Source organism: Heloderma suspectum, chromosome 6, assembly GCF_057233095.1.
Source record: "Heloderma suspectum isolate Gila_16-S chromosome 6, 16-S_ref, whole genome shotgun sequence".
Taxonomy (NCBI): Eukaryota; Metazoa; Chordata; class Lepidosauria; order Squamata; family Helodermatidae; genus Heloderma; species Heloderma suspectum.
In genome coordinates, this window is record NC_139463.1 from 77,297,288 (window position 1) to 77,309,936 (window position 12,649).

General features: G+C 47.8%; 1 protein-coding gene across 5 annotated transcripts in view; it reads left to right on the forward strand.

Moving 5' to 3' along the window:
* Positions 1-5,580: 5,580 nt before the first annotated feature.
* LOC146341273 (epididymal sperm-binding protein 1-like) overlaps positions 5,581-12,649 on the forward strand; it is a 39,947-nt gene continuing 32,878 nt past the window's right edge. The window contains exons 1-2 of one of the 5 annotated variants that reach the window (XM_084805096.1): positions 5,581-5,691; positions 5,914-6,107. In XM_084805096.1, coding sequence (XP_084661222.1) covers positions 6,044-6,107 — 64 coding nt within the window. In that variant the 5' untranslated portion in view covers positions 5,581-5,691; positions 5,914-6,043. Of the gene's footprint in view, positions 5,692-5,774; positions 6,108-12,649 lie in introns of those variants that run through there. The other 4 variants (XM_084805094.1, XM_084805093.1, XM_084805092.1 and 1 more) reach the window with 4 other exon arrangements.

Here is a 12,649-nt window from a genome sequence, read left to right on the forward strand (position 1 = left end):
CTGTCTCCGACCTCAGAGTGCTGTCTCCGACCTCAGAGTGCTGTCTCCGACCTCAGAGTGCTGTCTCCGACCTCAGACTGCTGTCTCCGACCTCAGAGTGCTGTCTCCGACCTCAGACTGCTGTCTCCGACCTCAGAGTGCTGTCTCCGACCTCAGACTGCTGTCTCCGACCTCAGAGTGCTGTCTCCGACCTCAGAGTGCTGTCTCCGACCTCAGACTGCTGTCTCCGACCTCAGAGTGCTGTCTCCGACCTCAGAGTGCTGTCTCCGACCTCAGACTGCTGTCTCCGACCTCAGAGTGCTGTCTCCGACCTCAGACTGCTGTCTCCGACCTCAGAGTGCTGTCTCCGACCTCAGAGTGCTGTCTCTGACCTCAGACTGCTGTCTCCGACCTCAGAGTGCTGTCTCCGACCTCGGATCCAGGAATCCGAAATATCCTATGGCGCCCCAGACTCTGTCTAGGGGCCATAGGATTGCTCCCTCCAGGGTGTTTTCAGTAAGAATTAATATGACTTAAGGCCAGAGAGGGAGATATTACTAACTGGGATATTAGACAAGGATTGTGACTTCACATAAAATGAAAGCTGTTCTGTAGATCCCACTTTTATCACCCCCCAAAAGCTGTATCGGTAGTAGGAATGACTGCAAGAATCAGCAGGCCTGAAGCACAACTGTTCTTTATTCAGCACACACAGAAGTGAAGAACTTAGCAGAAGCTCCACCACTGTTGCTGTTCCAAGGTCTGCAGGAGCTGCCAAGGTTCAAAATAATAATTCACCCACAGTACACCCCCTGCCCCCCCTCAGGATACATAACATTCCTCCCCACTTAGCTATCATAGCCTTCCAAACGACGAGGAGGTACCCTTTCACTGCACAGTGAACTCGGCTAGTAGGTGTAGATTGCTCAGATGGCTTTCTTTCAGTAACTGCCGTAGGTAAGGAAGGAGTATTGCTCTCATCACTTAGTGGTTCTGGCTTCAACTGGTGGTGAGAGAAACAGGAGTTCTTAAGTGGTCCTAGTTGACTGCTTACCAGTTAGCTGTATTAATTGGATTTACTGTCCTTGCTTCCTGTATAGCTCTCAGATCCCACGTTTGTCTCCAAAAATCGTATGGGTAGTAGGAATCAGCAGGTAAGTAGGAATCAGTAGGAATCAGCAGAGGCAAGAATCAGCAGGCCTCAAACACAATTGCTCTTTATTCAGCATGCACAGACGTGAAGAACATAGTAGAAGCACCACCCACTGTTGCTACTCCAAACTCTAGGAGCTGCCAAGGTTCAAAACAATAATTAAGGGCGCAATCCTATGGCCGCTAGTCAGTGGCTAGACAGCCATAGGATATCTTGTTTTCTGGGAACCCTCCTTGGAGCTCGTGCTCTGCGGTCACTTCCTGGAGAACTGACCTTCCCACACTTCTGCGCTGCCTCCGAGGCAGCGCGGAACAATCCTATCCTCTGCACTCGCAAGAGGAGAGTGGAGCGGCCAAAAAGGGGCATGTCTGGGGGTGTTCTGGGGTGGGGAAGGCGGAAATGCCTGTATGACACATCCATTGTGTCGTATAGCACCCTCCTCCCCCGATCGCCCCCGCTCCCCATGGCTAGACAGCAGAAATCAGCTGTCTGGCAGAAAATGCAGGGAGGCTGAAGTGCAGAGGGAACGATCCCCTCCATGCTTCTCCTGCCCTGCACTGGATAGTGCCTCTGAGTTCAGAGGCGACCGCCAGCTGAATAGGATTGCACCCTAACCCACAATAGCCACCCCCCTCCCCCCGCCCGCCACCAGATACATAACAGTGATGAGATTACAACACAGTTCAATATCAATAGGAAAGAAAAACAGGATATATTTAGAGAAATGTCAGCTTTTATAGATCCATAGTATAGGATATATTAGGAGTCAGAATCTGATTACTGGATAAGGAGAAATCTTAGTAAGGAAAAAAGAGACATGATTTGATACAGTCAAGTCTGAGGTGGGAGGAGAAAGGAGGATGTAAAACATACCATTCCCATCGGCTGGAGAAATGATAGAATTTTTGCGTGATTGGTGGGATTGGTTCATTTTACAGGTGAGAAATCTGATTGGACATTTGGGTTCTAGGGGCCAGTTGGACAGTTAGAAACAGCTTGATGGGAAGGGAAAGACCTGGGGGAAAAGTGAGTAAGAAGGGAGCTCCCTCAAAAGTGTCTGTAGGAATATAAAAGCTGAGTATTATTATTATTACATTTATATCCTGCTTTTCCTCCAAGAAGCTCAGGTTCTTGAAGCTCAGGTTCTTCCAAGAAGCTCAGATACATGATCCTCCTCCCCTATTACCTTCGCAATAGCCCTGTGAAGTATGTTAGGCTGAGAGACAGTGACCGGCCCATGGTCACCCAGTGAATTTAATGGCTGAGTGGGGATTTGAACCCAGGACTGAGACTCTAACCACCTTATTGCCACACTAGTATCCTGGTACTGAAGGATGAATATTAAACAAAGGCGTTCATTGTTAGCTGGTCTGGAATCCTTCAGGGTTGGAGTATAATACGTGGACATCAGTCTACAGTATATAAAAGCATAAGCAAAGTGAGTTTAACAGGGCCCGGAGACAGCCATTTTGACTACATTCTTTTGCCAAGTAAGGGTCAAGAGCAACAGTAGTTTAAATCCATGTCTAGCAGCTACCTCTCTTTCTCTCCCCCTCCCATTTTTACTCTAGAGTAAGTGCAGAAAGCCTGATCTGGATCAGGACCCAAGCATAGAGGGTGGTGGGGCTTTTAAGATCTGGATCAGGTCCCCTGTGCTTACTCCAGATAAGAAGAAACAGGGCAAAAGACATAGCTGCTAGACACAGATCTAAAGTATTGTCTGCTTTGGCACTCTCTAAGCTGGGCTGGTTGCATGAAAAGGCCTTTGCAACTAGAAGCTGTTTAAAAAGTAAATAGAGTTGTCAAACCGGTGTGCTTCAGACAGAGCTGGACCAAAACATGTTTCTGACTGAGCTGAAGGTCAGACTCCTTCCAGGTACAGAAGCCAACCAACATGACTGGCAGTTGGATCTTACTTCAGCTCTGGCAACATGACAATGTCCTCCACACCACCTCAGGACATCAAGCTAGCTAGGGGGTCACAGGGCAGGCTGCATAGCTCACAAAGCTCTATCCTCCAGCATCGTGCTACTGCTGATCCCCTGCCTCCTAAGATGGCCACCTCAGTCTACCTCATGTTGGGGCCAGACCACCCAAATCCCTGTGTCAAAGTTAGCCATGGTATCCATTTTCATATGAAAGTCAGTTACTGACTTCAACTCTGGGGGACTCAAAGGATACAAAGCATTATCTCACAGGGTGACAACAGAATCCTCCCCCTCCTCAAATAGATGTTTTCTGCCTCTTCAAGTAGATGTCACTCCCTCCTAGGGATGTGCGAATTTTGTTAAATCTGTTCTGGCTGCGTTTTGAGGATTGTCAGGCGTCTTTAGTTCTGTTGTCCTCTCATTGATGAAACAGATTTTTTTAGGGAGATATGCAGATTTTGTTCCACTTGTGCTAATATGCATTAGTGCTCATTCGCACTTGTGCTAATGTGCATTAGTGCAAGTGCGAATTTGCGCAAATCCCCCCAGTAAAAAAACTGCTGCGCAAGTTGACAGAATCCAGACAACCCAGAAAAATCTGCTGCAGAATCTGCAGATCAGATTCATCGAAATCTGAACTCATTCCAGTCCATTACAGATTTCTCCAATGTCCCTACTTCTTCCCTTATGGGGTGGGGGAGGTCCCAGGAACCAATGTGGTTACACTGAAATATTGAGTACCCAAATTGGACAGGACAGGCCTTCAAAGAAAGGATGGCGTCAAATGGCTCATTGCCTGTTCTGGATGGGGTTGCACTCCTTCTAAAATATCAGGTTTGTAGTCTGGGGGTACTCCGAGATCCATCACTGTCACTGGAGGCCCAATTGGCCGTGGCGGCTCGGAGTGCCTTTTACCAGCTTCGACTGGTTCGCCAGCTATGGCATCTCCTGGACAGGGATAGCTTGGCCACAGTGGTAGAGGCACTAGTAACCTCAAGACTGGATTACTGCAATGTGCTCTATGTGGGGCTGCCCTTAAGGCTGCTCTGGAAGCTGGAGTTAGTGCAGAACACAGCAGCTCAGCTATTATCGGGAGCTGCCCCTTTTCAGCATGCAACTCCTTTGCTGAAGGAAATGCATTGGTTGCCTATTCTCTACCAGGCGGCAGGCCAGGTTTAAAGTTTTGGAAGTAGTGTAGAAAGCCCTAAACAATTTGGGACCAGGATGCCTGAGCACATTCTCTCTTACCAACCTGGCTGATCACTGAGATCATCAGAAGGCATGCTCTTGGTGGTTCCACATGGACCTGTGGCCAGAATGGAGTCCACCCGGAGAAAAGCCTTCAGTGTAGTGGCTGCTTTCCTATGGAACTTCCTGCCTCTGGAGGTCAGGCAGATGCCAACACAACATTGTTTTCGGCACCTCCTGAAAACAGCTCTTTTCCAGGAAACCTTCCTTGGTTGACCAGCCTCAGTTTTATTGGCACTCCGTTTTTTAAAGAATAATTGTAATATCATGTTTCATTCTTATCTTTTGTTCATTTTATATCTTGTTGTTCACTGCTCCAGAATCTCTTTAGAAGTGGAGCAGTATACAAATGTTGTAAATAAATAAAATCAATAGAGGACAGTCCTCTGGCAGCCTTTCAAACAGAGGACTGGTCTCTGGAGGACACATGGCCACCCTACTGCTGGGTGTGAAGTGGCACCTCGCATACTTCAAAGCATCATGGCCTTGCTTCTGATACGTAGAGCACCGTACACAAAATGACAGGGCCTTTGGGCGAATGAGGCCCATAGGTTCAGAAATGGCACCTTGGGTGGTGCTTTGAAGCAAGTGTGTGACACAACTTCTCACTCAGCAGGTGTCCCACCTGAAATAAGAGGATACAGTCTTTTGGAGGTCTCCAGGGTACTGAGTGGGGCAGGACAGGAGGGGATGGCTCTGGGAGGTAAGGCCTAGCAATGTTAGTAGTAGTAGGGGAACCAGAGAGTGGTACCAGCTGAGTGCAAGCCACAGCTGCTCTCAAACTAACCTTCCATCTGTCTAGGAGCCTTCTCAGAGCTAAATGAGAAGCTGCCCCAAAAGCCTATTATGTAAGACTGGGAGGGTTCTTCATCTTCTGGGGTTGGACCTCCATTGAAAGTGTGCCTGGAGGGAGTGATGACATCATGATGGAGGGAGAATCTGGCCTCAGGCTGAAGAAATTGGCAGTCCCTGCTTTAATTTAACTCACCTCCTTTAAGCACACTGTGTAGCTAAAGCCCCCCCCCCCCCCCCCGCAAAAAACACTTAAGTCTGATTGAGGTGATTGTGAACAACCTACTTTGAACAAGAGGGAACCCTGGTTGGCCAGAGTTTAGAGCACTCCTGCTTTTAGGGGCCAGAAGCCATCAGTGACTTAAAAAAAAAACCCACTACAAATTTCCATCTGTCAAAAATAATCTCTTGTTCTGTAAATGAACAGTCAGGCCACAAATTCAAGGGCAAACAAGTGCTGGGGGGGGGGGTGCACCCACCAGCCTTATCCTGGTGAATGACTCCAAACCCCTCAACAACAGCTTGATCTACATGATCAGGTGATCATGTTTCACTGGTGAGCCCTGGAAAGCTTCACCTGCTGATTTCTGGGTATGTGGAACCTCTGTTAAAGGGATCGGTGTAGGCCTGGCTGCTTTCTTTGGCTTGGCCTTTTGAGAAGCTTTGGCACACGCACAGCTAGCTCTGCCTCTGCTGAATTAGCAGCACGGACTGTACAGGAGAGTTTTACTGCTAAGATTAACCTGGGAGTAGCAGCCTAGTTTGGTTTACAAAGATAAGGGTTAACACATTATTTATTTTTTCCTCTCCCAGTGATGGCAGAGCCTGAACGTCTCCTTCTGTTGTAGCTGTGGGAGGAAGATGTAGCCAAGCGGGGCTTATAAAAAGAGTGCGCATCATGCGCATTCCTCATGCCTGTCAGATTCTCTGACTGAGAGCGGAGATGGCCTCTTTCGTAGCTTTCCTCGTGTATACCTGGGCTCTCCTACTACAGGCAGCCAGTGAAGGTAAGAATCGACTGTCCCTTCTGGCTCCTTCAAGCTGGGGTAGAATATCATGGATCGCTCCTTTCAGTAGATCTCTTGTAACTGGCCACGGCTTTAACATTCGGACTGTTTAAAAAAGTTCTTTTTTTGCACTTGGTTGTTTGTTTCTTTTAAACATTAAGACACATAAAACAGATTTTTTAAAACTGGCACACAGACCTAATAAAATGTAGTAATTTTGTAAGTGGGATTTGCAACAGCAGTGTGTGCAGTGCTACTGTTCAGGATATTTCCTTCCATTCTCCTTCCCACCTAGTTTTCAGGTTTTTTTCCCCACCAACTGTCAATTCTCATCTGTGATGACTGAGCAAGTGAAGTCCTCATGGGGCTGTTTTTGAAGTCTCCCCCCTTAGCTCTTCCCCCCCCAGTAAGTTTATTTTTCTATTTCTTCAAGCTTTGGGGTTCCTGCAAGCCTAACAATACACCGCCTGACCCCATCTTGTGCATGGATAGTGCCATTTTGGCTATGTGATGAGCAGCACCTGGAGAACTGAGATTGCTATTAGTATATACGATCACAACAATGTTAAGTTAAATAAATAATTCACCTTCTTAACAGTGTAATCCTAACACACACCCCAGACAGCTGTCCAGGTGGGATAGGAACTGTTGGTGGTGGCTCTTTGCTTGTTTTGCGGGGGGATGTTTGCCCCAGTGGCCCATGGTATGCCCACAGAAAGATGTGCAGGCATAGACCAACCAACAATGGTGTTCCCAATGGTAGTAGGCCCTGAACTGGGATGTTCTGAGGGCAGATGTGGTTTTGAATCTGATGGCCCCAAAGCCCCTCCATTCCCCAGAGTGACCTGCTGGACTGGGCCCCTCAGCTACACCAGCCAGGAGGTAGTGTAGCCAATTTCCTCTCCAATTGGAGTGTGTGATCTCTCCTCAATAAGGGGCAGGGGAATTCCAAAAACCTAAGAGATGCCAGGTTGAAAAGACACCTGCAAAGACACCCCCCCCCCCAGCTAGTGTGAGCTGTTTGGGCTTTGGAAGTGGTGAACAATATGCTGTTTTGGTCCCCATTCCAGTTAGGATTCCTTTGCCCAGAAATTATATACCTCCAAAATACAATTCGACATCACATCAAACTCCACATTGCTAAGATTATCATAGGCCATTCAATATCTTACAAAGGAATTGCATTCTGAATAAAAGTTCCGTTCTGAATAAAGCTTATCTTTTTAACCAGTATCATTTTTAAAGATAATAAGCCATTATTCTTTCTAGCTTTGCAGCAAACTGTATTTTATTTAACCATCTTTGATGGGCATTGCACTGTTTTTCATTTCAATGCCACCATTTTTCGTAACTAATAAAACTTTGTCGATCAATAATACATTTAATATACCTACATCAACTACATTAAAAATAAGATTAAATATCTTATTTAATAAGATATTCACCTCTTAGCGAATTTTAGTCAGTTACTTGAAATTAAGCATAACACCACTGATGGATGAAATATTTTATTTAAAAAACACTATGTAGAACAACAGATGAGCTTTCTTGGAGGGAGGAATCCGGTGACCTCTAGAGAGCATCTGGGTGGGACATAGGATTGTTTGGTTTCTGGGCTTTGAGGTCAGAAATAGGGCTTTGACCTTGGAGCCCAGAACCCATGCTCCCCGCCCCCGCCCCCTCGTAGCCGGTGTGGTTCTGGCTACATCTTTGTGCTCAGAAATGGAGCATTAAGAAACGGAGTCGATGGAGCTGTTCATACAACACACTAACCCACACTCAGTGGTTGAGTATGGGTTGAGTGTGGGTTGCTGTTGATATGTGGGTTATTGTGTTGTCTGAACCCAGCCATGCTAACAAACCATGGCTTTTAACTATGAACAACCCACAGTTCACAACCCAACAACATGGGTTCTCTTCATGGGTTTGTGGTTAATAACCCATGGTTTGTTAGCATAGCTGGGTTCAGACAACCCCATTTCTATCCCCTTCTATTTCATGTGAATATATTAGAATATCATATGTACCACTTATTATTATTGTTGGTATCGAAGATGCCAAATGCCTGGATGAATAGGGCAGAATTTGCTTAGTGCCTAGTGAATAACAAGGGAGGTACTGGATAGAGCTCTCTTGGGAGGGAATTCCATAATTGCGGCACCGCAACAAAGGAGACACCTCTTTGGTAGCCATCTGTCTAACATTCATAGGGCCCGCAGAGAAGGGCCTCAGATGACAATCGTGACTGTGGGCAGGCTTATTCTAAGCAGTCCTCCAGCCACCATGGTCCCAGACCAGTCTGGACTTTAAAGGAGAGAACCCATGCTTTATTTATTTTATTTATTGATTACATTTCTGTATCACCTAATAAACAAAGCTCTCTGGGCAGGTTGAAGTAATTATGCACTGAAACAAAGTGGGAGCCATTGCCAATGAATCTCTTTCTGCATTTTTCCAGAGTTTCCAAAGCCTCTTCAAAGGCAGCTCCATTTATTTATTTATTTATTTATTTATTTCATTTCTATACCGCCCAATAGCCGAAGCTCTCTGGGCGGTTCACAAAAACTAAAACCAAACAACACACAATAAAACAATTTAAAATATATAGAACATTAATATAATATATTAATATAACAATACAACCACAATAAAACCTAGCAGCAGTACAGGAGTTTAAAATACAGATTTAAAACAGCAAAGATAAAAATTTAGAAAGCTAAAATGCCTGGGAAAATAAAAAGGTCTTCACCTGGCGCCGAAAGGAGTACAATGTAGGCGCCAGGTGAACCTCACTAGGGAGCTCATTCCAGAGCTGGGGTGCCACAACAGAAAAAGCCCTCCTCCTAGTAGCCACCCGCCTCACTTCCTTTGGCAGGGGCTCACGGAGAAGGGCCGCTGATGATGATCTTATGGTCCGGGCAGGCACATATGGGAGGAGGCGATCCTTCAGGTAACCTGGCCCCAAGCCGTTAAGGGCTTTGAATGTTAACACCAGCACTTTGAATCGGGCCCGGAAATGGACTGGCAGCCAGTGCAGCTGGAAAAGTACTGGCGTAATATGAGCTCGCAGGCCAGTCCCTGTTAACAATCTTGCTGCCCTATTTTGGACCAGCTGAAGTTTCTGGACCGTTTTCAAGGGCAGCCCCACATATAACGCATTGCAGTAATCCAGACGAGAAGTTATCAGAGCATGGATAACTGTAGCTAGGCTATCTCTGTCCAGATAAGGGCGTAGTTGGTATACCAGCCTAAGCTGATAAAAAGTGCTCCATGCCACTGAGTTCACCTGTGCCTCAAGTGACAGTTCTGGATCCAAGAGCACCCCCAAACTATGAACCTGATCCTTTAGGGGGAGTGCAACCCCCTCCAGAACAGGTTGAATATCACCTAGCCGGGCAGACGAACCACCCACTAACAGTACCTCTGTCTTGTCTGGATTGAGTTTCAGTTTATTAGCCCTCATCCAGTCCATTACCGTGCCCAGGCACTGGTTCAGAACAGCCACTGCCTCACCTGGTTTTGATGAGAAAGAGAGGTAGAGCTGGGTGTCATCCGCATATTGATGGCACCTCAGCCCACACCTCCGGATAACCTCCCCCAGCGGTTTCATGTAGATGTTAAACAGCATGGGGGATAGAATAGAGCCCTGTGGAACCCCATGGCACAATTGCCATGGCACAGACCAATAATCCCCCAGCACCACCTTCTGGAATCGGCCATCCAAGTAGGAGCGGAACCACTGTAGTGCAGTGCCTCCAACTCCCAACCCAGACAACCTATCCAGAAGGATACCATGGTCGATGGTATCGAAAGCTGCTGAGAGGTCCAGGAGAATCAACAGGGTTGCACTCCCCCTGTCCCTCTCCCGGCAGAGGTCATCCCACAGGGCGACCAAGGCAGTTTCCGTTCCAAAACCAGGCCTGAAGCCCTATTGAAATGGATCTAGATAATCTGTTTCATTCAAGAGTGCCTGGAGCTGTCCTACAACCACCCGCTCAAGCACCTTGCCCAGGAAGGGGATGTTGGCCACTGGCCTATAATTGTTAACATCCTCTGGGTCCAGGTTAGGCTTTTTCAGGAGTGGTCTAATTACTGCCTCTTTTAAAGCAGCAGGCACCACTCCCTCTCTCAAGGAGGAATTTACAATCTCCTGGACCCAGCTGGACAACCCCTCCTTGTTTGATTTAATAAGCCATGAAGGGCAAGGGTCAAACACACAAGTGGTCGATCGGACTTGGCCAAGCACCTTGTCCGCATCCTCAAGCCTCAGTAACTGAAACTCATCCAATAAAACTGGACCAGACGGTGCTCTGAACGCCTCTGCCAATGGAACTGCAGTAATGGTGGTGTCCAATTCATGACGAATCTGAGCGACTTTATCCTCAAAGTGCCGCGCAAACTCGTCACAGCGTGCTACCGAGAGTTCCACCGTCTCTCTCCCTGGCCCAGAATGTAACAGGCTGCGAACCACTCGGAAAAGCTCCGCCGGACGACACTGAGAAGATGCAATGCTGGTGGAAAAGAACTGCCTCTTTGCCACCCTCACCGCCACAGAGTAGGCTCGATAGTGGGCTCTTACCTGTGTTCGGTCAGACTCAGCACAAGTTTTCCTCCACCTGCGTTCTAGCCATCTCCCCTCTTGCTTCATTGCCCTCAGCTCAGGTGTATAACAAGGAGCTGGCCGGGCTCTGCTCAGAGGGAGAGGGCGCTTGGGTGCGATCATGTCAACCGCCTGAGTCATCTCTGCATTCCACAGAGCGACCTGGGCTTCGACAGGAGCACCAGCCATACCAGCAGGAAAATCCCCCAGAGCCCTCTGGAATCCATCGGAATCCATTAATCTCCGGGGGCGGACCATTTTAATAGGTCCCCCACCCTTGCAGAGGGGAAAGGCCGCCAGAAGTCTAAACCTCAGCAGGAAGTGATCTGACCATGACAAAGGGACAGATGTTAATTCCTCTACTTTCAGATCATCATCCTCCTGCCCAGTCGAGAAAACCAGATCAAGCGTGTGTCCTTTTATATGCGTTGGGCCGATGACATGTTGGGACAGCCCCATGGTTGTCATGGCGGCCATGAAGTCCTGAGCCGCCCCGGATACAGCGGCCTCGGCATGGAAGTTGAGATCCCCCAGGACCATCATCCTGGGGGTCCTCAACACCAAGTCCGAGACCACCTCCGTCAGCTCAGGCAGGGAGTCCAATGGGCAGCGGGGTGGGCGGTACACCAACAGAATCCCTAATCTGTCCTGGGTACCCAACACAAGGTACAGACACTCAAGATCTGCACTCGAATGAGCAGGAAGCCTGGAGAGGGAGATTGAATTCCTATAGACCACGGCAACCCCCCCTCCCCGACCCTCAAGTCGGTGTTGGTGCTGCACTGAGTACCCAGGAGGGCACAGCTGGGAAAGAGTGACCCCTCCCAGTTCCCCCACCCAGGTCTCAGTAATACATGCCAGGTCAGCCCCCTCATCCACAATCAAATCATGGATGAGGGAGGTCTTATTTTGGGCCGACCTGGCATTCAGCAGCAGCACCACCAGACCCGAGGGCAGACTGGTAAGGCTGCCAGGAACCATCAGGTTGGGGGAAGAACCAGAAGAGGGGACAGCTGTAAGGTGTCTAGCCCCTCTTCTCCTCAGCTGGCCTGTTAATCCCCCAAGCAGGAGGATTACAGGAGGAAAAGCCTGGATGTTACTAAAGCATAGAGAGCTGTGGTCAGGCCATTCCTTCCCTGGAGGGGATGAAACTGGCATAGCAGCTGGAGCTGAGAAAAGGCACTCTGAGCTATGTAAGGACATGAAAAAAAGGATTATGCTGAATTAGATGAAAGGGCTATCTAGTCCAGCATTCTCTTCACACAGTGGCTAACCAGCTGCCTGTGGGAAGCCCCCAGGTAAGGCGTGAGTATCATTTTGCTCATAGTACCCTCCTGTTCAGGTTCCCCAGCAACTTGAGGTAATCTACAGCCATCATGGCTAGTAACCATTAATGACCTTATCCTCCATGAATTGTTATAATCCCCTTATAAAGCAATCCAGGTTGGTGGCTCTCACCTCTTGGGGTAGCAAATGCCATAGTTTGACTATGTGTTTTATGAAGAAGCACACCTCTATTATGTCTCCCTGTACTCACTATTTTTTCTAAACTAAACAGCCCCAAGCTGTTGTAACATTTCCTCACAGGGGAGTTGCTCCAGCCCCTTGATTATATTCGTTGCTCTTTTCTGCACCGTTTCCAACTCTACAATAATGAAAGATGTGCTAGACCTTGGTCCCTTCGTATGAGGGGAAACATGCTGGTAGTGCAACGTTAGTGAAGATCTCTGTGCTAGCCGTGGAACAGGGCCTCCAAAGGAGAAAGATAAAAGAAGCAATGTGTATTGATAAGCTGAAACCTGATATCAATGTAAAGGATGAGATGAAACAAGCCATGGTATTTATTCATGTGGCATGATTGGCTTTTGTATACAAGTGTTGATTGTTAATCTATGTTCCCTCATTGAGGCTTGGTCTGTTCCTGACTGGTTTTGGCTCAGCT